The sequence below is a fragment of the Malassezia japonica genome, chromosome 5 (genome assembly GCF_029542785.1).
Source record: "Malassezia japonica chromosome 5, complete sequence".
In the NCBI taxonomy this organism is placed as follows: Eukaryota; Fungi; Basidiomycota; class Malasseziomycetes; order Malasseziales; family Malasseziaceae; genus Malassezia; species Malassezia japonica.
Genome location: NC_083374.1, coordinates 229,329 through 253,188, shown reverse-complemented (window position 1 = coordinate 253,188; position 23,860 = coordinate 229,329). Strand labels below are relative to the sequence as shown.

At 62.5% G+C, this 23,860-nt stretch overlaps 13 protein-coding genes across 13 annotated transcripts; 7 read left to right on the top strand and 6 right to left on the bottom strand.

The window, feature by feature from the left end:
* Window positions 1-194: 194 nt before the first annotated feature.
* On the bottom strand, window positions 195-5,558 carry MJAP1_002922 (uncharacterized protein; the record flags this gene model as incomplete). The annotated part of the gene is made up of 1 exon (XM_060266854.1): window positions 195-5,558. One exon carries the CDS (start codon window positions 5,556-5,558, stop codon window positions 195-197), a length of 5,364 nt encoding a protein of 1,787 aa, XP_060122837.1.
* An 887-nt stretch (window positions 5,559-6,445) lies between these two features.
* MET10 (assimilatory sulfite reductase (NADPH)) lies at window positions 6,446-9,952 on the top strand (the record flags this gene model as incomplete). The annotated part of the gene is made up of 1 exon (XM_060266853.1): window positions 6,446-9,952. One exon carries the CDS (start codon window positions 6,446-6,448, stop codon window positions 9,950-9,952), a length of 3,507 nt encoding a protein of 1,168 aa, XP_060122836.1.
* Window positions 9,953-10,248: 296 nt separating this feature from the next.
* Window positions 10,249-10,862, top strand: rps7 (ribosomal protein S7; the record flags this gene model as incomplete). Its single annotated transcript, XM_060266852.1, has 2 exons — window positions 10,249-10,493; window positions 10,532-10,862. The coding sequence occupies 2 exons, from the start codon at window positions 10,249-10,251 to the stop codon at window positions 10,860-10,862; spliced, it is 576 nt and encodes a 191-aa protein (XP_060122835.1).
* A 444-nt stretch (window positions 10,863-11,306) lies between these two features.
* On the top strand, window positions 11,307-12,023 carry MJAP1_002919 (uncharacterized protein; the record flags this gene model as incomplete). The annotated part of the gene is made up of 1 exon (XM_060266851.1): window positions 11,307-12,023. One exon carries the CDS (start codon window positions 11,307-11,309, stop codon window positions 12,021-12,023), a length of 717 nt encoding a protein of 238 aa, XP_060122834.1.
* Window positions 12,024-12,121: 98 nt separating this feature from the next.
* Window positions 12,122-13,339, top strand: MJAP1_002918 (uncharacterized protein; the record flags this gene model as incomplete). The annotated part of the gene is made up of 3 exons (XM_060266850.1): window positions 12,122-12,654; window positions 12,677-13,270; window positions 13,336-13,339. The coding sequence occupies 3 exons, from the start codon at window positions 12,122-12,124 to the stop codon at window positions 13,337-13,339; spliced, it is 1,131 nt and encodes a 376-aa protein (XP_060122833.1).
* A 19-nt stretch (window positions 13,340-13,358) lies between these two features.
* On the bottom strand, window positions 13,359-13,764 carry OST2 (oligosaccharyltransferase complex subunit epsilon; the record flags this gene model as incomplete). Its single annotated transcript, XM_060266849.1, has 2 exons — window positions 13,359-13,425; window positions 13,448-13,764. The coding sequence occupies 2 exons, from the start codon at window positions 13,762-13,764 to the stop codon at window positions 13,359-13,361; spliced, it is 384 nt and encodes a 127-aa protein (XP_060122832.1).
* Window positions 13,765-13,848: 84 nt separating this feature from the next.
* Window positions 13,849-15,849, top strand: SUP35 (translation termination factor GTPase eRF3; the record flags this gene model as incomplete). The annotated part of the gene is made up of 1 exon (XM_060266848.1): window positions 13,849-15,849. One exon carries the CDS (start codon window positions 13,849-13,851, stop codon window positions 15,847-15,849), a length of 2,001 nt encoding a protein of 666 aa, XP_060122831.1.
* Window positions 15,850-15,876: 27 nt separating this feature from the next.
* COX10_2 (heme o synthase) lies at window positions 15,877-17,352 on the bottom strand (the record flags this gene model as incomplete). The annotated part of the gene is made up of 1 exon (XM_060266847.1): window positions 15,877-17,352. The coding sequence occupies one exon, from the start codon at window positions 17,350-17,352 to the stop codon at window positions 15,877-15,879; it is 1,476 nt and encodes a 491-aa protein (XP_060122830.1).
* Window positions 17,353-17,483: 131 nt separating this feature from the next.
* RDI1 (rho GDP dissociation inhibitor) lies at window positions 17,484-18,173 on the top strand (the record flags this gene model as incomplete). Its single annotated transcript, XM_060266846.1, has 5 exons — window positions 17,484-17,529; window positions 17,554-17,696; window positions 17,719-17,870; window positions 17,893-18,136; window positions 18,159-18,173. The coding sequence occupies 5 exons, from the start codon at window positions 17,484-17,486 to the stop codon at window positions 18,171-18,173; spliced, it is 600 nt and encodes a 199-aa protein (XP_060122829.1).
* Window positions 18,174-18,234: 61 nt separating this feature from the next.
* Window positions 18,235-18,773, bottom strand: MJAP1_002913 (uncharacterized protein; the record flags this gene model as incomplete). Its single annotated transcript, XM_060266845.1, has 3 exons — window positions 18,235-18,570; window positions 18,593-18,715; window positions 18,738-18,773. 3 exons carry the CDS (start codon window positions 18,771-18,773, stop codon window positions 18,235-18,237), a joined length of 495 nt encoding a protein of 164 aa, XP_060122828.1.
* Window positions 18,774-18,979: 206 nt separating this feature from the next.
* Window positions 18,980-19,442, top strand: MJAP1_002912 (uncharacterized protein; the record flags this gene model as incomplete). The annotated part of the gene is made up of 2 exons (XM_060266844.1): window positions 18,980-19,285; window positions 19,386-19,442. The coding sequence occupies 2 exons, from the start codon at window positions 18,980-18,982 to the stop codon at window positions 19,440-19,442; spliced, it is 363 nt and encodes a 120-aa protein (XP_060122827.1).
* Window positions 19,443-19,576: 134 nt separating this feature from the next.
* Window positions 19,577-20,577, bottom strand: MJAP1_002911 (uncharacterized protein; the record flags this gene model as incomplete). The annotated part of the gene is made up of 5 exons (XM_060266843.1): window positions 19,577-19,580; window positions 19,603-19,643; window positions 19,666-19,685; window positions 19,709-19,868; window positions 19,891-20,577. The coding sequence occupies 5 exons, from the start codon at window positions 20,575-20,577 to the stop codon at window positions 19,577-19,579; spliced, it is 912 nt and encodes a 303-aa protein (XP_060122826.1).
* Window positions 20,578-20,722: 145 nt separating this feature from the next.
* MJAP1_002910 (uncharacterized protein) lies at window positions 20,723-21,895 on the bottom strand (the record flags this gene model as incomplete). The annotated part of the gene is made up of 3 exons (XM_060266842.1): window positions 20,723-21,221; window positions 21,701-21,715; window positions 21,831-21,895. The coding sequence occupies 3 exons, from the start codon at window positions 21,893-21,895 to the stop codon at window positions 20,723-20,725; spliced, it is 579 nt and encodes a 192-aa protein (XP_060122825.1).
* Between the last annotated feature and the right edge of the window lie 1,965 nt (window positions 21,896-23,860).

The following is a 23,860-nucleotide window of genomic DNA, read 5'->3' as shown; positions in this document are numbered from 1 at the left end:
ACTCGAATCGAACTTGACAAAATTCTCTGTTTACAGATTGTCATGAAGCGCATTGCGCAACCCACTGTCTCAGTGTTTTATGTAAAACGTCACACACCCACTCGGGCCATAGCTTGTACATCACGTCAACCGTGCACAGTGCGTGTCAGATTCAATTCGTGCTAAGGAACGGATACAAAAGAAAACGAGAGGCATTAGCGGGCCAGGGCACTCGACACCGCTTCGCGGAAGCTGCGGCGCAGGCGCTCAATCGCAGTGAGCTTGGGCGCGGGGCGCGGCTCTTTCGGCAAAAAGGGCTCGGTGCGCATCTTGCCCGCACCGTCGCCAAAGACTTGGATAGAAAAGTCGCCCTCGGTGTCGCCAGCAGACCAGCGGCAGGCAATCTCCATCTGGCGCGCACGCTTGCGGCGCGCGGCCTCGGCCAGCTCGCGGATCTCGGCGACCATCGTCTCGTCGAGCTGCGCCTGCTCGCCCTTTCCGACGCCGCCTTGCGCGACGAGCTTGGCGAGGCTCGCGGCACGCAGCGCAGTCGAGAGGCCTTCGACGTCCTCGTCGCCAGGACGCGGCATCGGCTCTTGGAGCGCGTCCAGCGGCGGCTCCCAGATCTCGGCCAGGTCCTCGCTGCCCGCGCCAATCGTCATCGCGAGGTGGCGCAGCCAGGCAAAGGAGCTGAACACCATCGGGTCGATCTCCGACCAGCGGTGCAAAAAGTTGTACCAGCCGGGCGTGCCGCGGTCGAGGAAGGAGGCGAGCATGTTGATCGAGCGCGCAGGGTCCTGGATGCGCGCACGCAGGCTCTCGAGCAGGTCGAGGAGGCGCACGAGGTAGCCGTGCAGATCGAGAATATCCTGGCGGATCCCCTTGATCTTGTGCATACGCGCCAGCGCGTCGTTCAGCGGCTCGAAGAAGATGGTGAGCGCGTCGAGGATCGTCGGGTCCTGGAGCATGCCGCGGATCTGCGTCACGTCGCGGTGCAGCGAGTAGAGGCGCAGCACGCGCTGCAGGTTGACAATCAGCAGGTAGCCAGGGTCCGTATGCGCCTTCTTCTTGGCCGACGTGGGGTGCGTCTTCAAAAAGTCGGAGTAGGCGCGCGTCGCGAGGATCACGCGCTGGACCTCGGTCTTGCTCAGCTTGGGCGCATCCGAGCCACGCACGATCGCCGCGACGAGCGGGATGTCGGCACGCTCGGCGTGCTGGCGCACGAGGCGCTTGAGGTCCTCGGGCGACTCGACGTACGCGCGCAGCTTGCGGATCATGGTGTCCGAGCCGATCGCCTGCTGCAGGATGCGCAGGTCCTCGTCCATCGCCACGGGGTTGTCCTCGAACGCGATCTGGAACATGGTCTGCATAAAGCGGTTGCGCAGGAACTGCTTCTGCCACTCGGCCACCGCCTGGAGGGCGGGGAGGCGCATCGCGTTCGCGAGGCGCTTCCACGGCACCGCGTCCACCATGTCGCGGACGCGCGCGAGGTTTGCACGCGACTCGTCGCCCTGCACAAACACGCCAAAGAGGAAGCGCGCCATCTGCAAGTTGCCCCACGAGACGACCGTCTGGTAGGACGTGGGCAGCTCCCAAAAATCGGGCGTCTCCTTCAGCGCGTCAAACGCCTTGAGGAAGCCGTCGCCGTCGACGCAATCCAGCCAGATGCGGTGCATCACGCGGCGGATGCCGAGCACATTATCGCCTGCAAGCTCGGCGTCCTTTTCGCGCTCCTCGATGCGGCGGCAGTCGACACGGCGGCGCTCGGCAATGTTCAGCAGCTCGTTCGTGTCGAGCTCGCGGTCGTTGAAGGAGCCGATGCTCAGGAACGCACGCACCTCTTGGCTTTCCGATACGCTGCGGATCGCCAGCGTGTCGCGCAGCCACGAGCGCAGCAGGCGGCGGTCGACCTCGTACTTGGGCGGCGGGCGCGCACGCTGGCCGTACAAGGGGCGCAGGATGTCGGCGGCCGACGTGCCGGCGGGCGGGCCGTCGATCGTGCTCGCATCGTCGATCGACTCGTCGTACTCGTCAGTGAGGTACGAGCTGGTCTCTTCGTCGTACGTGTAGTCGCCCGTGCTCTCCGTCTCGTCGTCGTACGTCTCCACCGAGTCCTCCAGCGAAGTCTCTGTCGAGGGCGTGGCCGACGAGTGCGTTGACGGCGCGCGGCGCACCGGCGCCGCACGGCCCGGCAGGCGGGGCAGGGGGCGCACATGCACAAACGGACCGAGCTCCTGGGCAAGCTTGGTGCGGAACTCTTCCCAGTCCGTGTCGTTGCGCACGACAAACTCGTCCAGGCGATTCGGGCGGCGGATACGCAGCAAAAAGTCGCGGTCGACCGCCGAGTGGATGCGCACCGCGACAATGTCCACCTCGAAGCCACCGAGGCGCAGGCGGTCGGTCGGCTTGCGGTACGACACGTACGCCTCCGGCGGCAGGAGCTGCGCGGGCGGCCACGGCCACGGGCGGTTGTGCACCTGCTCCATGCCGTAGAAGGGGTTGCCCGCGCCCACACGAAGCACAGTGGTGATGTAGCGAATGGCCCACTTGCGCAGCGTCAGCGTGATGGCACGCGTCGTGCTCATCACGCAGAACGGCGTGCCGTCGCTCTCGCCGTGGCGGTCAACCGGCGCGCTGAGCGAGCGCGCCTGCATCTCGCGCAGGATCGGGAGGATCGCCGCAAAGAAGTAGGAGCGCGCGATCGCGGCCTTGTTCGGCGGGGGGCGGTTGGGGTTGCGGCCCTTGCGCTCCGGCGCGACAAACAAGGGGAACGTGCAGAAGGCGTTCTTCAGTAGGAAGCGCAGCAGCGGCAGGTCGACCGTCTCGGACGAGGCCACCGGCTCGTACACGTCGCGGCGGAAGACCGCCTCTTCGTCCTCGTCCAGGTCGATGCCGCTCGAGCGGCCCTCGTCGGAAAAGTCGTCCTTGCGCGAGTCGCCGTCGTTGAGCAGCGCACCGCGCGAGCGCGAGCGGCCGACAGGCTTATCAAAGGACGTCAGCAGGAACGCCCGGTCGAGCTCCCAGTCGAGCTCCTGGCCGACAATCGAGCGCAGGAAGTAGTGCACCTCCTCCGCGCTGAGGTCACGCAGGAGCCACGAGCGGTCGGCCTTGGTCACCGGCACCGGCGCCTCGGCGTCCTCCTCGGGGTCCGTCTCGGTCGGCGCGACGGACGGCGTGAGCAAAAAGTTTTGCGGCTCCTTGGGCAGCGGCAGGCGGCGCGACGCACGCGACGAGTTGCGGCGCGCGCGGTGGGCGGTCTTGTGCTCGAGACCCTTGAAGTTTGGCGGCGCGGTCTTTTTGGGCTTGGCGGGGATCACCGCAGGCACCGGCGGCACGGGGGGGACGGCCGGCGCGCGGGGCGAGCTGCCGGCGCGCGCACGCGTGCGGGGCAGGCGTTCGCGCTCCGCCTGGCTCAGGTCGGACGCGACCTTCTTGGGGCGGCTGCTGATGCGCGCAGGCGACTGCAGCGCCGCGCTGTACTCGGACGGCGCACCGACCGACTGGAACTCGGTGCTGGTGCCCACCGACGGATTCGTCGCGTGGCCGCGGCGCGACACCGGCGTGTACTCGGCAACGAGGCCCGTGTCCTCGTCCTCCATCCTGTGCAGCGCCGAGGGGGTGATCGGGGGGGCGGCCGGCGGCGCGTCGCGCGAGCTCGTCGAGGCGGTCAGCAGGTACGGCGCCTGGCCAACGACGCCACGCGACGCGGACGACGCGTCCATCGACGAGCGCTGGCCGCTCAGCGGGCCGCTCGCAGGCAGCAGCGGGCTCGAGGGCTGGCCCGAGTCGCGGTCCGCCTCAAAGAGGCTCGGCTCGATGCTCTCCGGACGGCCAATGTCCTTGGAAAAGCGGCCGAGCGACATGCCTTTGGAAAAGGGATCGACAAGCTGCGGTACGCGGCCGCGCGTCTCGTCGCGCAGTAGCACCTCTTCGCTCGGCGCGGTGCGCGTTGTGGGCACCACCGGCGACGCACCGGGATAGGGGGGGGCGTCGACCGGCGAGCGCTCAAACGCCTCGGTCGCACGGTTGCTGTCGGGAATCGTCGGGACGTACTCCGAGTCGCTCAGATCAGACTCGCCATCGGTCGATACCGTCATTGTCTGGTGGCGCGAGGGCGTCATCGACGTGCTCGTGTACTCGGAGCCCTGCACGCGGCTCTGGATCGACGGGGCCGCGGCGGCAGGCGCCGCACCGGTGGGCACCGCACGGGCGGGCACTGCACCGGCAGGCACCGCACCGCCGGCAGGCACAGCAGCAGGCACAGCGGCGGCGGCGGGCGGCACAGGCAGCGTGCGCGGCGCAGGTGCAGCAGCAGCAGGTGCAGCAGCAACAGGCGCAGCAGCAGCAGGCGCAGCAGCGGCAGGCGCAGCAGCGGCAGGCACCGCAGCGGCAGGCACCGCAGAAGGCACCGCGCCAGGCGCGCCGGCGGCCGCCTCCTTGTTCCGGCTGCTATAGTTGACGTACGCCGCGTCCTCGTCCTCCGAGCCGCCCATCACGGCGAGCTCGGCACGGTCGCGCAAGCCCATCGCGTTATCCTTGCGCTGCACCGACGCGTTGCGGCGCGGCGTGCCCGAGCGCGTGACCGAGTTGCGCTTTTCGAGGTCGGCGACCGCGCCGCGCGAGCGGCCGACGATCGAGTTCGAGCGGAACGCGTCCGGCTCCTTGTTCGTCGAGCGCTCCGGCTGCTGGCGCTGCCCGATCTTTTGCAGGCGCGTGAGGAAGCCACGGCGCTGCGCGCCGAGCGCATTGCGCGTCGTCGGCGCGTCCGCAGGCGGGTTCGGCTTGCGGCGGAAGCTGCGCAGGAACTTGCCGCCCGACTGCTGCTGCGCGAGCGCGGCGGCGCCCGCGGCGCCCGCACCCGCGGCGCCTGCGCCGAGGAGCGCCGGCGACGGCTCATCCTCGCCGGCGGCCGGGATCGTGTGATCGGACGCGACGCTCTCGTCGTCGAGGTACTCGTCGTCAAGCTCATCGCCCTCGGCGGTGCTTGCGTATTCCTCGTCGTCCTCGTCGTCAAGAGGAGCGTCGTCTTCACGCGAGTACTCGCTCATGTCGTCGTAGTCGTCCGAAGGACGGGCCGAGTCGGTATAGTCACCCGACGGGCGGGCCGAGTCGGTATAGTCGCCCGACGGGCGCGTCGACTCGTCGTCGTATTCGTCATCGTACTCGTCATCGTCAGCAATTCCCGACTGCGTGTAGTCGTCCTCGGTGTATTCTTCGTCGTCATAATCTTCCGAGTACTCGTCTTCGTCGGTGTACTCTTCGTCGTCCTCGTAGACGGGCTCCTGCGAATCGTATGTGCTGGACAGGTCCTCGTCCTCTTCGTCGTCCTCGGGGATATCCGAGTACTGGTCGTGCGCGCGCGTCGCGGCTGCAGCGCCGCCCGCGCCGCCGCCCGCGCCGCCGCCAGCAGCAGCGGCGACGGCCGCGGTCGACGGGCCGCCAAAGCGGCGCGCACCGGTGGCCGACTCGTCAGTCGCCTCGGGAACAGGGAGGCTGTAGGACCGATCTGTAGTGGGCTCAGCGTCTTTGCGCTTGCCCTTAAGGCCCATCAGCTTCGATGGATTAAATGCCTTGCGCATCGTGCCTGGCTTCTCGCACTCTGCTCGTCGCAGGTGCACGATCTAGGCTAAAGAGCGGGGGTACAGAAGCAAAGGGGAGGGGCGTGGTCAAGTGCGCGACCGATAGGAATGCACCCCGCGCAAGAAAAGGTGAGAAGGCAAGTGGCTTGCTTGCCAATCGCTGCGTCCTCGGTTTTCTTGCCACGAGCGAAAGCGGCGGCTTCTGCTGGGGCGTATGGAGGCAAACCCCAGACTCCCTACCGATTCCTGCAGCAAAGGCTGCATCGGGTCTGACATAAGCCAATCAAATTCGCGCAAGGTGGCCGAAAATTGAATGGAGCTGCGGCTCCACCCCGGATGCCTGCAGCCACGAGAAAGAGCCGAGGTGATCGGGCCGCAGCCATGCAAGGCGCATCCATTTAAGTTGCATGCAGGAGGGGGTCGGTTCAGTACGCCGGCAGGCCCCGTACGCCGACTGTCAGAGGGCGATCGATCGTCCATAGGGGGATGCTGGGCGAGAGGGGAATGGAGGGACAGGGAGTCGGTAAAGATAAAATGGTGGGGCGACAAGTACATGGCACGATAGCATGGCTGCACTTTGGCGCTGTAGCAACAGCGCTCTTTTTCATGTTTTTATTTTTCAATAGTCATCGACTGTTTGTTTATATCTCATCTCTTCACCTCAATACCGTACTATGCTATACCACTTACACCTACGTAGCATTACTCGCAGTCCACGCCGCCGCCGGGCGCACAGGACTCGCCATTGCGCCATTTCGCCGCGCACTTTGCGATGGCGTGACAATATGTGGAGGCCCGCAAAATCTGTGGCGTGATTGGCTGCGCACGCGTTGCACACTTTTGGCGTGGTCCGAAGAACGAACGTTTGCCCCTTGTCTTCTCTCAGCATGGCATCCTCGCGATCGTCTGCGCTGAACAACACCGCGTTCTTCGCCGGTGGCGCGCTGGTCGGCGCCGGCCTGTACACACTTGCGCGCTCGATGGTGGCGCAGAAGCGTGTCGCGGCCGACGCCGCGCCTACGTCCGACGCCGCCGCGGCCAAGAGCGCAGCGATCCTCGACACCCCCTACGAGAAGGAGGCCAACGGCTTGTTCGTCTCGCCCGCCACCGAGTCGGACCCCCTCTATGACGAGTACGGCGTGATGGGTATTCCGTACGAGGCGCGCGGCCAGCTGCCTCCAGTCAGCACCCTTGCCACGCACATGGACCTCGAGGAGGCGCACGCTGCGCTCAGCACGCACGCCATGGCCGCCGCGTCGTTCGACAAGCCGATCCTCATCAACTCGCTGCTTGCGATCGAGCTGCTGGCCTACCACAACAGCAACGTCGTGTTTAGCTACGAGAGCGGCGCTTCGGGCGGATTCGGCGCGTACTGCGAGGCGCAGGAGCGCGCCGCTGCCGAGCAGCACAAGCAGCGTGCGGGCGCCAAGGTGTACGCGATGCAGGCGCGTGCGGGCGCCGGCAGCGCCATCGCCGGTTTCCTGCTCGGCGAAGGCACCGCCGACGCGCCGGTCAGCGCAGCGCCCAAGCCGGTCACGGTGCTGATCAACGCGCAGGGCTTCCAGGCGATGGGCCCGGCGCTGGCGAGCATCCAGACGGAGAACCGCAAGGACCTCGTCGTGCACGTCTCGAGCGCGAGCCAGACCACGTCCGACGAGCTCGAGGTGACGAATGACTACGCGGCGACGCTCGCCACCGCCGCGCTCCTTGGCGAGGCCGGTTTCGAGGTCGTGCTTTCCTCGACGCGCGCCGAGGCCGTCGAGTTTACGCGCTACGCATACACGCGCAAGGCCGACAAGCCGCTCGTCCACATCTTTGACGGCGCCTTTGCCGGCAGCGAGGTCGGCCGCACGGTCGTGCCGGGCCCCAAGGCTGCCGCGCCGAAGCCGGTGCAGCCCTTTGCGTACACCGGCCCTGCGGCCCCCGAGACGGTGCTCGTGCTGCCGAACGGCTCGCTGGCGCTCCAGGCGCGTGCGCTCCTCGTTTCGCTCCCTGCTGCGCTCCGCAGCAAGGTCGGTGTGGTGAGCGTGCGCGCGCTCTTCCCGTGGAGCACCGAGGCGCTGCGCAAGGTGCTCCCCGAGAGTGCCAAGGTCGTGCGTGTCGTGGAGGAGGCGTACACCACTGTCGGCGGCCCGCTTTACAGCGAGCTGCTTGCCGCCTCGCTCAGCGGCGAGCTCGGCACGTCGCGCATCCAGTCGCTCGTCCTCGCCCCCGGCCAGGAGCTTGCGCCGGCCGCGTGGCACGAGCTGCTCGTCGCGGCCGCCGAGTCGCAGCGCCCGATCAACCTGCGCAGCGTTTTGGACAAGGCCGAGAGCGGCCAGGCGAAGCTCGTCGACCTGCTTGCGCTCTCCAGCGCGCAGCTCGTGACGATCGTCGGCAGCGACAAGGGCACGACGACGTCGGCTGCGCCGCTGCTCGCCGATGCGCTCTTTGGCCAGAACGCCTCGCTGAACGTGCGCCTCTTGTCGCGCTTTGACAACTTCCACGGCACGGGTTCGGTGCGCTCGGACCTTGTGTTCTCCGAGCGCGCCGACGAGATCCCCATGCCGGTGCTGGCGCGCGACGGCGCGTCGCACGCGCTTGTCGTGAACGAGCCGAGCGAGGTGCTGAAGAACTTTGCCGTGCTCGACGCTGTGCGTGAGAACGGGACAGTGCTCTTCAACGCCGCCGGCTGGACGCAGGAGGACGTCGAAGGGGCGCTGTACGCGGCCGACAAGCGCCGCCTGGCGGAGCGCAACGTGTCTGTGTTTGTCGTGGACGCCGCCAAGGCTGCCGAGGGCGGCAAGGGCAAGGGCGTCGCCGAGGCCGCGCCCGGCGCCGTGGTCGCGAGCCTCGTCGAGGCGGTGACTGCCTCGCCGAAGAATGCGCTGTCGCAGCGCCTGCCCAAGCTCGTCAAGGTCGCGAGCGTGGTCGACGCCGAGGCCGCGGCCGAGGCCAAGAAGGGCACCAAGGCGGTCGACACCTCGTCCTTTGCCTCGGCCACCCCGGCCGAGGGCGAGGAGGAGGCGCTGCAGCACCGCCCTGCGCACCTCACCTACAACGCCTTCTCGGCCAAGGCTGCCGAGGACGACGAGGGCCAGGCGGTGGTGCGTGCATCGTGGGCGTTTGCCGCGTGGCAGATGCTCTTCCGCGAGGCGTACCATCTCGACGACCACGCCTCGCGCCCCGACCTGCCCGAGAAGACATACAACGTGCAGGTCAGCGTGAACAAGCGCCTGACGCCGCTCGACTACGACCGCAACCTCTTCCACATGGAGCTCGACACGAAGGGCACCGGCCTCAAGTACGAGGTCGGCGAGGCGCTTGGTGTGCACGGCTGGAACGACGACGAAGAGGTCGCGCGCTTCATCCGCTGGAGCGGCTACAACCCCGAGGAGATTGTCTCGGCCCCGAGCGTGATCCACCCCGGCGAGTTTGAGAGCCGGACGGTGTACCAGGTGCTGCAGCAGAACCTCGACATCTTTGGCAAGCCGCCCAAGAGCTTCTTTGAGGCGCTCGGCAAGGCGGTGGCGAGCAAGGACGAGGAGCGCTGGCTGCGCTTCATCAGTTCGGCGGAGGGCGCAAGCACCTTCCGCAAGCTGTCGGAGGACGAGACGGTGACCTACGTCGACGTGCTGCACATGTTCCCGACCGCGCGCGTGACGATCGACTGGCTGATCAAGAACGTGGAGCCGATCAAGCCGCGCCACTACTCGATCGCCAGTGCACAGGTCGCCGTCGGCGACAGTGTGCACCTGCTCATTGTCACGGTCGATTGGAAGACGCCGCGTGGCTCGCTGCGCTTCGGCCAGTGTACGCGCTACCTGTCGCGCCTCACACCCGGCACCAAGGTCACGGTGAGCATCAAGCCGTCGGTGATGAAGCTGCCGCCGCTCGACACGCAGCCGATCATCATGGCCGGTCTCGGTACGGGTGCCGCGCCTTTCCGTGCGTTTTTGCAGGCGCGTGCGCACCAGCGCTCGCTCGGCAAGGAGGTCGGCCCGCTGTACTACTACTTTGGCTCGCGTCACCAGGCGAAAGAGTACCTGTACGGCGAGGAGCTCGAGGCGTACCTCAGCGACGGTCTCTTGACGCACCTCGGTCTCGCCTTCTCGCGTGACCAGCAGAAGAAGGTGTACATCCAGCACAAGATCAAGGAGGACGGCCACATGCTGACCTCGTTCCTTGCGCCGGAGCTCGGCTCGGTAAACGACCAGAGCGAGGAGGCGGCTGAGGCACTCGTCGATGAGGGAAGGAAGGGTATCTTTACGCTCTGTGGCCCCGTCTGGCCCGTGCCGGACATCCAGGAGGCGCTCGTGAGCGCTTTCGTGGAGCGTGGCTGGACCAAGGAGCAGGCCGAGGCCAAGATCGAGTCGCTGAAGGACGACGAGCGCTATGTGCTCGAGGTCTACTAAGTAGTTTCGCAGTGGAATGTTGTGGCTTTCTATGAGATCTAGGAGGCGGAAGCTTGCCGCCAGGATGGCCACAGGCCCGGCAGGGGAGCAGTGTGCGAAGTCCTCTGGCCGGCCGGGCGGTGCGCCGTGCTTCTCCACACCCAGCTGCGCTGTCGGCTACGAATGCCACGTGCAAACTTCTCTCCTGTTTCCCTCCTGTTTCATTCACGTGACATACTTCTCAAAATGGATAGTTTTGGCGGCCGCGTGCAACTAGGGCTCTGCGATCGAAGCATTTGTCTCTCACCACTAACGCGATGGCCTCTGTTGCTCAGAAGATCTTCCGTACGGCGAACGCGCCTGCCGGCTCCCCCACTGAGACCGAGACGCTGGTGTGCCAGGCTCTGATTGACCTGGAGAACCACGTCCCGGAGCTCAAGGCTGACCTGCGCCCCCTCCAGATCAGCGCCGTGAAGGAGGTGGATGTCAAGGGCGGCAAGAAGGCTTACGTCGTCTTTGTCCCCATGCCCCAGCTCAAGGCTTTCCACAAGATCCAGCAGCGGTATGTATATGCGAAAAGAAGCAAGAGCTAACCATCAGGCTAACCCGTGAGCTGGAGAAGAAGTTCTCGGACCACCAGGTCGTGTTCGTTGGCCAGCGCCGTATCCTGCCCAAGCCGGGCCCCCACAGCCGCGCTAAGCAGCCCCGGCCCCGCAGCCGCACGCTCACTGCCGTGCACAACGCCATCCTCGAGGACCTCGTCTTCCCCACCGAGATCACTGCCAAGCGCACCCGCATTGCTACCGACGGCAGCAAGCTGATCCGCTGCGCCCTCGACTCGAAGGACGCTACCAGCCTCGAGTACAAGCTGGAGACCTTCTCGAGCGTCTACCGCAAGCTCACCGGCAAGGACGTCGCTTTCTCGATCTAAGAAGCTGGCTGGCATGATTGTCATGCCGCCGCCTATGTGATTGTCGCAGCAACTGTTACGAAATGCTGTGACGCACTTGCTGCCGCATGCTATGCATGAGGGTCGTGTGCACGACGACAGGCGCAGTGTACACATGGGCTGGCGCTGCTATGTACTTTGTCCATCTTCTTGTTCTCTTGTGCCGTCCCACTGCGAGAGGTGCTCTTGTCATACCCTGTAGTCGGACGTATACGCCAAAAATGCTAGACATCGATCTGTCCACAGCACGACGATCCCCGGCCGCGGCCCCCGGCCGCGGCTCCAGCAGGCGCACCCACGTGATGGAGATGTCCGTAGCACGTCATGGCCGCCGCTGATGCAAGAAGCGTTTGGCCGCGCAGCGAGGGCAGGCTGTCAAGCGTCTTTCTGCCCTGCATACCCTAGGGACTTTGCTGGGCACACGACATGCAGAAGTTCATCTCAAAATTCCAGTCACGCCGCGCAAGCCGCGTCGAGCCCATCGACGTGCCCGCGGCGGACGCCAAGGCGCCCCAGGAGGAACCACAAGCGACGCTCGCGCCACCTGTGCTCTTATCACCTGCCGAGAGCGAGGCCCCCACATCCGCTTCAACTTCCCCACAGACTGGCGATCTGCTCCCGTTCCGCCGCAACTCTGAGCCGGAAAACAAAATCGAGTTCTTCGCTAAAGACTCGCCCTACTTTTGGCTGAGCAACAGCGCGAACTACCCCGTGGTGATGGACGGCGTGCGCTACCCCACCGCCGAGCACCTCTTCCAGGCACAAAAATTCAGCGAGCACCGCCCCGATCTCGCGGTCAAAGTGCGCAAGACGTCCAACGCCTTGGACGCGATCCACATTGCGCGTGCACATGCCAAGGACGTCCGCTCCGACTGGATTAAAGGCGGCGCCAACGTGCAGGCGATGCGCATGGTGCTCCTCACAAAATTCACGCAATACTCTGAGCTTCGCATCGCTTTGCTGGAAACGGGCGACGCAGAGATCGTGCACGCGAGCCCCAACGACGCCTTCTGGGGCTCGGCGGCGTCGGCGAATGCCATCGGCCGCGGCCGCAACATGCTCGGCCGCACCCTTATGCAGACCCGCGAACTGCTGCGCGTAGCCGCCGGCGTCGGCGTCGGTAGCGGCTCGCGCACCGTCTAGCGTAGATACCCTGTAGCCACATACCCCTCTCGTTTGCCCCGAGCGCCCACGGCGCCCATCGGCCGAAGGTGGGGTGTGTGGAGCGCCCACGACGGAGGATGGACGAGGTGGTGCCGCACCTGTGGATCGGCGAGCTCCCCTCGTGCTTAGAGGCAGACTACCTCGAGCAAGCCAACATCCAATGGGTGGTGTCGTGCCTGCGCAATCCGCCCGTGCCGCCAAAGGACATTTCGCTCGCGGAGGGCGACAGCACGCGCGAAATTCCGGACGACCACCGCATGGTCGTGCCGATTAACGACGACGACGACGCGCCCGCGTATATCTACTTTGCGCTGGCGAACAAGTTTATAGCGAATGCGCTCCAGGAGGAGTGGGAGGCCGACCCGGAGCCGTACGAGGAGGTGGACGACCATGCGATCGACGGACTGACGCTGCGCGACGGCCGCCCGGGCCTCTGGAGCTCGCGCACGGAAGGCTCGTTGCTCGTGCACTGCCAGGCGGGGTGCTCGCGCAGCGTCACGATCGTCGCCGCCTACCTCATGTGGAGTCGGCGCCTGAGCGTCGCCCAGGCCCTGGCGCTCATTCGGCGGCAGCGCCCGATCGCCGCGCCGAACGAGGGCTTCATGAAGCAGTGCGTGCCTTGGCTGACACAGGCTCGAGCTATACCAGCGCGAAAACTACATGGTGAATCTGCAGAGCCGCGACGTGCGCCGCTTCCTCGTGAGCCAGACGAACGCGCTCGAGGGGGCCGTGAGCCCCGACATGCTGCTGAGCACCTACCCCTACACGGCACCGACAGACCCCTACTCGGACTACCGCATCGATGTGAACGAGGTCAAGCAAGAGCGCTTCACAAAGCTGCGCTGCAAAGTGTGCCGCCACGAGCTGGCCGTCGAGCAGCACGTCGTCGTGCACGAGCCCGGCCAAGGCGAGCAGGCCTTTGAGCCGCACCGGCGCGACGCGGCGCGCAAAGGCGTCGGCCACACGCCCGCGCGCATGCAGGAGCCTGAGCATACCCACCTCCCCCCTCAGCTCGCTCGCATTCGCGCCGGGATGATGGCGCAAACCACACAGCGCCCCCTGCTCCTCTCCCCTCAGTGCTCGGCGTACTTTGTGGAGCCGCTCGGGTGGATGAGCGAGTCCTCCGGGCTCGTCGAAGGCGAGATGGGCGGGCGCCTGCAGTGCCCCAATACGCGGTGCAACGCCAAGCTCGGCACCTGGACCTGGGTCGGCTCGCAGTGTGCATGGTACGTGTCGATTCTTACACAGTGGTGCCTGGGTCACACCCGCATTTGCGCTACAGCGCGCCAAGGTAGACCAAGTATAATCTATAGATCAGCCCAGGAAGTTGATCACAAAGAAGTGCAGCACGACCGAGGCAATGAGAAAGTCGGCAAACGCGCTGGGTGAGTTTCGCGACGTACCGGCCCTGGGACGCCTCGCCTTTGTCCGCATCCTTCGCGGGATTCGTCTGGATACGCAGTGCCATCGCGAGCACAAACTGGCCGACAGTCGAGGCAAAGCCCGCGATGAACGAGTTGAACGGGTAGTTGGAGAGCAGCGCGCAGTACACAAACTGCGCGACGCCGGTAATGAAGAGGAACAGGAGGAACGCATCGATCAGCTTAAAGCGTGCCGGCGTCGTGCTCTCGTACGACGACGTGAGCTTGTGCAGCGCGCCGGACACCTCGCCGAGGGCCGAGGGCCTCGGCGCGGCCTTGGTCGACTTGCTTGGAGGCATGCGGTCAAGCCACCCGCCCATGTGGAGCCACGTGGCAGCGAAGAAAGACAAATCCTCCCGCAGGGTTCTCGGCGCTCGATCGTGATGAACCCCAACGCCCCGAGCTTTGGATTCAACCCCGCTGCGTCTGGGTTTGTGCCGCGCACATTCGCGCAGCCCCAACAGCAGCAGGGCAACGATGCTTACTATAACCAGGGCTTTGGTAACCAGGGCTTTACCGGTCAGGGCAACGTAGGCGAGGACTTTGCGCAGGACTACACGAGCCAGGGCTTTGGCGCCCAGGGCTTCAACGGCGGCTTGCAGGGCCAGGACTACACGAGCCAAGGCTTTGGCGGCGCTGGCCTTGCTGCCCCTGGCGCTGGCGCGCCGAAGCAGGCGTCGACGACTGGCACTGCGCCACTCCCTCCGATGGCGGCTGCGATGGCGGCCGACAAGCCGGCCGGCGCCAAGAAGGCCGTGAGCATCTCGCTCGGCGGCGCGAAGAAGGAGCCCGCACCGCCCAAGGCCGAGCCCAAGGCCGAGAAGCCGGCAGAGAAGGCCGCCGAGAAGCCTGCTGAAAAGGCCGCCGACAAGGCCGCCGAGAAGCCTGCCGAGAAGTCTGCCGAGAAGCCCGCGACCAAGGGCCAGGCCGTTAAGCAGCAGGTCAAGGTCGAGAAAAAGGTCGCCGACAAGGCCGCGGTCGACGCCGACAAGGTCATGGACGATGCGCGCAAGGCGACCGACGAGGACACGCTCAAGGACCTCTTTGGCGAGACCGAGATCAAGTCGCACATGAACGTGGTCTTTGTCGGCCACGTCGATGCCGGCAAGTCGACCATGGGCGGCAACCTCCTCTATCTCACCGGTATGGTGGACAAGCGTACGCTTGAAAAGTACGAGCGCGAGGCAAAGGAGCTGGGCCGTGAGTCGTGGTACCTCTCCTGGGCGCTCGACTCGACGTCGCAGGAGCGTGCCAAGGGCAAGACCGTCGAGGTCGGCCGTGCGTACTTTGAGACGGAGAAGCGCCGCTACACCCTGCTCGACGCGCCGGGCCACAAGTCGTACGTGCCCAACATGATTGGCGGTGCGGCGCAGGCCGACATTGCGATTCTTGTTATTTCTGCGCGTCGCGGCGAGTTCGAGACTGGTTTCGAGCGTGGTGGTCAGACGCGTGAGCACGCGATGCTTGTCAAGACGGCCGGCGTGCAGCGTCTGGTGGTCGTTGTGAACAAGATGGACGACCCGACGGTGAACTGGGACAAGGAGCGCTACGACGAGATTATCGGCAAGCTCTTGCCCTTCCTCAAGAGCGCCGGCTTCAACCCCAAGACGGACCTGACCTTTATTCCCGTGTCGGCCTATTCCGGTGCGAACCTCAAGGAGCACGTCTCGAAGGAGGTGTGCCCGTGGGACGACGGTCCCGCGCTCATTCCGTTTTTGGACTCGATGGACCTCGGCGACCGCAAGCTGAACGAGTCGCTGAAGCTGCCTGTCAGCGAGAAGTACGCGGACATGGGCACCTACATTGTCGGCAAGCTCGAGAGCGGCAAGGTGAAGAAGGGCGATAATTTGGTGCTCATGCCGAACCGCACGCAGGTCGAGGTGGCCGGCATCTTTAGTGAGGTCGACGAAGAGGTGCCTGCTGCGATCTCGGGCGACAATGTGCGCATCAAGCTCAAGGGTGCAGACATGGACGAGGTGCAGGCCGGCTTTGTGCTGACCGACGCCAAGGACCCGGTGCATGTCGTGACGCGCTTCGAGGCGCAGCTCGCCATCCTCGAGCACCGCAACATTATGTGCGCCGGCTACAGTGCCGTGATGCACGCGCACGCCCTGTCCGAGGAGGTGAACCTCATCGAGCTCCTGCACTACTACGACAAAAAGACGGGCAAAAAGTCCCGCCGGGGGCCGCAGTTTGCCAAGAAGGGCATGAAGATCATTGCGCTCGTGCAGACGGCACAGCCCGTGTGCCTGGAGCGCTTCAAGGACTACCCCCAGCTCGGCCGCTTCACGTTGCGTGACGAGGGCAAAACGGTGGCGATCGGCAAGGTGACCAAGCTCCTGGAGGACACGCCCGACCTCGAGAAGCTGAACCTGAAGGACTAGATGGGTTGCCTATGTGCTAGACAGCTTTTATACATAGCGGGCTTCTTCCGAATCGTATCGCGGCAGCAGACCCCATTCTTCCGCCGACTTGGGCGGCGGCGCCTCCATGTCTGCCTCGCCGTGTTCCACAGGCAGCGAGCGCTGCGCACTCTTCGCCTTGGCGTCGGAAGCACCCTTCTTCTTCGCCTTGGTCGCCTCAATCACCTCGGGACGCGAGAAGTAGTCGGCCAGGGCCAGGGTACATACAAGGATCGCGACAATACCAAAGACGAGCGCCAGCGCACGACGCGTCGCATCCCACTTGATACTCTGCTCGATCTCGGTCTTGAGATCACTGAGGAAGATGGTAAAGCGGTTGTTCAGGTCCTGGATCTCGAGCTCGAGATTGTTGTTGTCGTCCTTGACCTCGGTCTTGCGGTGGTTCATGTCCACCTGGATATCGTGCTTGAGCCGCTCAATCTCCGCCTGCAGTTTCTGCGAAAGGCCATCGACTTCGCGCTGGAGCAACGACGTGAGACTGCGCAGTGCCGCCGCATCGTTGCGCGCACGCACACGAACTTCGGTACGCAGCTCCGACAACGCGCTGGAGAAGAGGTACAGCTGATTATCGAGGTCGCTGCGGTCGAGGTGATCCATCGCAAGCTGCTCGCCGCGCTCCTGCAGCAGTGCGCGCGTCAGGTCCATAATCGCCTCGGCTGGATCGTGGCGGCGCCTCGGCTCCCCGTTCTCCACGCCGTCTTGCGTGGGGGGCGGCGGAGGCGACGCGCCGTGCTTGCTGCGCCACTCGCCTTCCTCCAGTCGCCGCACAAAGACGTGCGTGTTGAAGGGCTGTTCATACTTGTTATACCGGGGGTGATGGGGCGGCGGCTCCATCGCCACCGACTGAAAGACGGGCATCTCTTTCGGGAGGACGTCGCTGGGTGCCTCTTTCGGGGGCTCGTCTTTCGGGGGCTCGGGCGCCTCGGCTGCGTCCTCTTTCGGCGCCGGCGCACTCGGCGAGCCCATGAGGCTCGTATCCTCGCTCTTGTTCTCCTTGTCCTCGCGGAAGAACGACGGGACGTCTTTTGGCGTACCGCTGCCGCCCATCATGAGGCTCGTGCCCGGTGCACGCTTCTGTGCATGCAGAAAACGCTGTTTGAGCAGGTCCTCGGCCGTCGGGCTGACCAGCGGCTGGGCCGGATCCGCGCCGTCGTCGGCGGTGTGCGGCCACTCATCGGCGGCACGCATCTGCTTCGCCATCGCCGCGCGCGCCTTGCGCGCGGTTTCCGACACATCGACCTTGGGTGCCGACGGATCGACAGGCGCTTTGGGCGCCGATGGATCGACATGCGCTTTGGGCGCCTTGCTCGGGCTATTTTTGGACGTGGCACGGGCGTCTTTCGCAGGGTCTTTTGGCTTGTTCTCTGCTAGACGCCCCGACGATGTGGCCAGGGGCCGCAAGGGCACACGTACTGCACCGCGTGCGTGCACACGCAAAGCAGCCGTTGTCGCGCGCCGCAGCATCCCAATCGTGCACCACGGCTCCGACGTCGTCGCAACCTGCGCGACACCCGGCGGGTCGCTGAATAAACCCGCTGAGTAAGCGTCGCTGGGGCCATGCAAGGCAGTGTCGGGGTGCGTCCTTTGTGCGCACCATGGCGAGTGAGAACCCGGCTGTTCAGGACGACTTGAACCCTACACGTAGGTCGATTCGGCTAACGATAGCCACTGCGGGATACCAGCCCGGCGAGAAGAAGTCGCTGCAAGAGTATGCAGCGCTGGATGCCGAGGACGAGAGCCTGCGTCGTTGGAAAGAGTCGCTCGGTATCACGGCCGGCGGAAGCGCGCCGAACCCGAATGAGCCCAAGGTAAGAAGCGAGACTAATTCAGCTCACGATCCACTCGCTCGCGTTGGAAAGTGACAAGATTCCGTCGGGGAGCATCGGCATCCAGCTCGATCAGCCGGGCGACTTGGAACGCGTGAGCAAGAACCCCCTCCAGATCCCCGAGGGAATCGAGTACGCGGTCGTGATCAACTTTACGTACGTGCCTGTCCTGACGCAGCGTCGGCCGCGAAGTGCTCTCGGGCCTCAAGTACCTCCACGTTGTGCGCCGTGCGGGCCTGCCGGTCGACCGCATGGAAGAGATGATTGGGTCGTATCCCCCCCGTGGAGAGCCGTACGTGAAGCGCTTTGCCCCGAGCGAGGCGCCAAGCGGAATGCTCGCGCGCAGCGGCACCAACAGCGTCCGCAGTAGGATCATCGACGACGACGGCGTGGTGTACGCCGACTTTTCGTGGTCGTTCAAGGTACGTGACGTGTCTAATCCAGCTCGTCAAGGCGTAAGAGAATGGTTTCTAGTTCATGGTGGGCTAGCCATTGTCTATATAGGCCCAATTAAGTACATTCACGTCGCGTGGGACTCGGCGCTCGCCTTGCGCTGGACCATGCGCTTACGTGCCTGGAGAATCAGCTGCGCCTTGCGTTCATTCAGGGCCGCCTCGCGATCTTTTGCTTGCGCGTTCCAGTCCACAGCAGGAGTGGGGGGGGACACGCTGCTGGCCGGCGCCATGCCAGCGTCTTCTTTTTGCACACGCTCGTCCAGCTTGTAGCGCGTAATGAGATTCGGCGTGCTTCCCTGCGTCGTGGATGGTGCGCTGCTCTGCGCCGCGGTACTTGGTGTGGCCCGCGGCGTCGCAGGCGGCCGCCGGAGCTCGGCGGCGCCAGGAAAGTGTGGGGGAGGCTGTGTGAGGCGCGTCACGTACAATGGGCAGGTATCCGTCCTGCAAAATACGGTCGCACGTCGCTTCTGCACTTCCCGACTGAAGCAAGTCGTACCGAATGGACACTTCAGGGATATCAGGGAACATGGCCTTGACCGTGTCGACCTACATTAGCCTCGGCACTTACCATTTGCTGCGTCGTATGCGAATCGCGCGGCGACATGGCTCCGGAACCACCGCTGCCTATATTAGTTTCTTGGCTACACGCACCGCCTCCAATGAACCTCAGAATGAACCATATCACGAAGAGCGCAAAGAGCGCACCCAGCACATCGTTCATGGTGTCGAGCAAGCTGCGGAGTATCACGTGACCTGTGGTTGGACCGACGGCCGGCGGGCACCGCTCCATTTCTCAGCTTTTCGGGCACGATGTTTGGAACGATGGCCCGGCAGACTACCGCGCCTTCGGCGTTCGGCACGCTGCACAAGCAGTATGTTACTTCTCTCTACCGGCGTTTCCTGCGCGACTCGCTCGACTGGAATATCCGTCGCGATTTGTGGCGCGCCGACGCCCAGCACATCCGTGCCGAGTTTGAGCACAACCGCAACGTGCGGAACCCCAGGGAGCTCGCCTCGATCCTCAACCGCGCTGAGGAGAAGCTTGCGAGCCGCAAGCACCCTGACCCATACAAGCGTACGTATGGGCGCAAGAGTGAGACTGACCGCAGCGCCGACGTACGTGGGAGGAACCAAGTGGTGCGTATTGCTCTAATGACTCAACTAACCACAGGGAGCGCAACTTGCCTGTATGTTTTGCTATTCACTGACTTTTCAGCCGCGTATGTTCACCGACGAGGAAAAGTCCGAGTCGCTCAAGGACCAGCGCGTGTAGCGGGTAGGACAAACTTTATCTACCAGAACGGCGTGCGCGACGCTCAGACGACGCGCGTGAGGAAGATTGCGGGGCCATAGAGGGCGCTTGGCGGTCCAGTCGCCGGTTGATGCCGCCCAGCAGCGCCTTGAAGATCATCTGCGAGCTGAGCTGCATCGACTGGAAGGGAACCGTGTCGACCATGTCTCGAATGCGATATTGCTGTGTCAGTTTGGTTGCGTACATGAGCCAGAGCATCATCCACTGCGGTCAGTAGGGGGACGTACAGTCAACCAGCGCCTCTGTCGCGCGGGGGTCGTTGCCGACCTGAATAAACTGAATACCAATCTGCGCCAGGGGAAAACGGCCATCGTCCAGGCGCTGCGCACACGATACAATTACACTCTCCGGATCATCGGTCGCAGCCCCGTCGGTAATGATGACATACTGCGTGAGACGAGCGACGTACATTGCGCCGCTTGGGCGGCTTCACGGTACCAGGACCGTATTTCTTGTTCTTGTGCGCAGCGTACTCGATCGCATCCATATAGTCGAGCAGGAGCAACTCCAATCGGCCACCAGTCGGCGTCGCTCCACGAGGCCGCACTTCGTGAAAGAGCTGCTGAACCATGCGGGGGTCTCTGCAGCGCAACAGGCTGCGCTTGTCATTGATGAAATGGACATCGATGCCGTCGTCGTCGTAGCGCGCAGCAATACGCACGACCCCACAAAGCGCATCACGCGCTTCATCCCAGCGACTAGGGCCAATTGAGCCATCCGGCATCTCGTTGACTTGCATCGAGGCAGAGTCGTCGATGATGAAGATCGTGTCATAGTCTCTCAGCAGCTCAAACTGGTCCTCGGGCACATCACGTACGCTCACCTGGCGCTGGGGGGCAGATCGAGACGAGGAATGGTGCTCCGGACGAGACGCAGCGACGCGGGGGTCTGCACGCGGCGGGGGAACTGCATTCGGCGGCGCATGCACGGGCGCAGTGCGGCGGGGTGGTACGTGCGACGCACTCTGAGTCCTCGCAGCTGCCTCCCACGGATTCGGCATCGCCTGGGAGGGAGGATTCGGCAGCGTAGGACGCCTCCGCACCTGCCCTGGATTGGGGTCAAGCTCCGAGTAGGGCGGCGGCGGCGGGGCAGACATCCTCGTCGGACTGGAGGGACCCGGCTTGTGGAGGGGGTCAAGTGCGGGGGGTTGCGAGGCAGCGCGGCGCCGGTACGTAGCGTGCGGAAGAAGACCTGAGGTGCACTCCGAGTGCGCTCAAGGATGGTTATATATCTACAGCAATCTACTTGCTTTTAGACGGCTTACAGTAATTTTGGTTCCAGTAAACGAGCGGGCGGCGGGGCGTAGGGGAATCGGGCCCTTGCTCGACGGCATGGATTTGGGCAAGGAATAGTACACTGCCAACTTCATTGGCGTGCTTGCCACTCGCAAAGTCAGAAGTGCCGTGCAGATCGGGAGACGTAAGATCCAGCTGATACACGAGACTGCATGCCATAGTCCCGAGCGCTTCACGCAGCACGAGTTGACCATCGACCGCCTCCGAAGGCTGCATGGGATGCGTGCTGAAAGGGTGCCCCTCTTGGATCACATCCGCGCCAATTTCGTATGGCTGGGCGCCTGGCTGAGCAAAGTAGTCCGAGATGGGCGACTGCTCAGAAGAGAGTAGGTGCACCAAGAAATGCGGCTCCATCGACCGGTGCCGCACGGCATCGGTCGGCAATGGGGACGCGCCCTCTCCTTCAAGCACCGCAGCGCCTGCACGGAGCGCATCGGCGATACGGCTGGGTTGCCGAATACTAAAGGCAACTAGTGGGGGTGCGAGCGAAACCGTAGTGAAGGAAGACAGAGTCGCTGCGTGAATAAAACGCGGAGGCTCGTGCGCGCTATCCTCTGGAAGGAACGCAGAGAGAATGGCAACGGGCTGAGCACCTCCCCGCATCAGTTTCTTGATCGACTCGCTTAAGGCGGCAGCCTCCTTCTCCGTTTGGGGGGCTCGCCGAGAAGCGCTCATAGCCAGGTATCGTCGCATCCCAGCATGCTGAGATGGGCTAGATGTACGTGGCATGCCTGTACGGCATGCCGCAAACACATTAATACGAAAAGTCATAGGCCGGCAGCAAGGACGTGCGCATCCGTCAGAGGCGCCGTCACTCCGTTGCGGCACAAAGCTAAGGAGAGGTTTGCGAAATTATTTGTGGAGTACGAATGTACCACCCGTATCTGTGCGCGCGCTCTGGGCTCTCGGCAGGAACAAGCGGACTTGTTCACAAGGCGGCTCTACAGAAAGTGGAAAGACACGATATGGGTCTGTATTCATCACGGACTTCCATAGGAAGGATGGTGAATACGTGACCGAAAGTCTGGCGTGGGGTTGGCTGACAAACGGATACGTACAGGTGCTTTGCAACTGGTACGCAAAGCCCAAGAGTGTGTACAAAGGATTGAATAGCACCATTCGTGCACTAGAACATAGGTCCTTAGTTGGAGGAGAATGAATGATGACGTGTTCAGCATTACCAGTCCTTAGGTCCCAAGTGTCATATACAGTCTATGCAGCCGGCGCTGAAGTCCACCCTGCAATGGCCTTGATCCGTTTTTCGAATGTTGCACTTGTAATAGCACGACTGTCACGATCCATGTTTAACGGCGCGCTAGGCGGCACTAGGTTCGCTTGCGCGTTGCTACCCGGCAACTCTCCCGGCTGCACATTAACAAAGGGGTTCGATACGTATGACACATATGCATCCCGGATTGCTCGGAAAATGGTCAAGACATCGGAATCTGGGACTGGGTCTTCCCGCAACTGGAGCATGAGCAGCAGCTTGATGTTGGTATGAGTCAGATAACCATAGCTAAAGTCAGCTTGGACGGGTAACATACATCATGGTATCTTCGATAGTCATCAAGAGGCCTAGGTAGGGATTGGTGTGTTGCGCCGCTGGGTCAATAGGCATTAGACACCCACCTCGCTCCTCCACGATATCCAATGCACTGTGCGCGAGGAAATAGTATTTTGTGCTCTCCTTGTCATTATTGGACTCGGACTGCAAGAATAACGGCACATTGCGTGCTCCAAGTACCGCAATACATTGCTGTCATTAACCAACACTGGAACATACCACACGGCTCGCCGTCATAGCTGCAACGTGGGGAGACACACAGGGACGTGGTGGATCACGTGTATATTAGTCAAGGGCGGACACTCGAGGGTTTTCGTCCTACGCTGTTGTATCTTGAACGATGACCTGGGCGCCACGCCGCTTGAGCCTGCTCTCGCGCATGCGATTCCGGAAATCGCTGGAGTCATCGTTTTATATTACAACATTTGTCGCTGCACTTCTCACTGTCTCTGTTTCTGCGTCTACGATGCTACCCTGCCCTGCGAACTCGCTCGGCTCGCACGACACTGGCGTCCGCAGTGCATTGACAGAAGAAGTACCAAAGAAGACTCAACCTACAGGAGTCGAACGTGAAGAGCTTCCTGTGGGGGGTCTCGGACAGCGCGCGTATTTGACCAAACGGGGAGGCTGGATCGAAATTGAAGAGCGGCCCTCCCTTTTCTCTTGGCGTCGTTGGACTTCCTAACGCTGAACCCGGCGTAATATTGTTTATTTTATACACTATGGTGCAAGGCAACCATCCGGATGGTTGCTTCTTCATACCGGCCAGAAGTCGAGGCCACGTTGGCATTTGTGTGGACATACCGCCACGGATGCTGACGGTGCCCGCTATCTGTGAAGGCACTTATCAACTACTGTAATGATCAAAGAAAGCACCGTCTTTGATCATGACGCACAAGCAGGCATATCTCCTCGGTTGTCTCGCCTCATATACCCGTAAAATATATTCATAGAATAAACTCGGATCACCGCACCCTTCAGTACACCTTCTCACTCAATGGGCCAACTGTGGCGGTTATTGACTAAGCCGACATCACTGATTCGAGGTACCCTAAATAATCCAATTATACACTTTTATTGACTTTATAACACTTCCAAATAGTTTGTAACAAATGATACAAATAATTGAAACATACAATCATAAATACAAACATAAGCATTATATTATATTAAAATATATATTTTAATATAAGTTTTCTCAATTAGTTCTTTATTTTGTATAGTATGTTCACGGTTTTAAAATAATGCAAAGTGTAATAAATACTTGAATTCGATTATTATTTATATGAATATTATTTTTAAATAAATATTTTATGTTGCGTATATATGTGTTATCTTGTTTTTATAATATTAAATATGAATACTTGGTAATTTAAGTTGAACTTTTTAGTATTAACTTAGTATAACTTTTTGTGTATATTTATTATAATTGTTAAATTTACAATTTTGTGTTAGTTTTTGGATGTAAGTAAAATAAATGGTAATGGAATGTTTTGTACAGTGAATCTTATTTTTTGAGA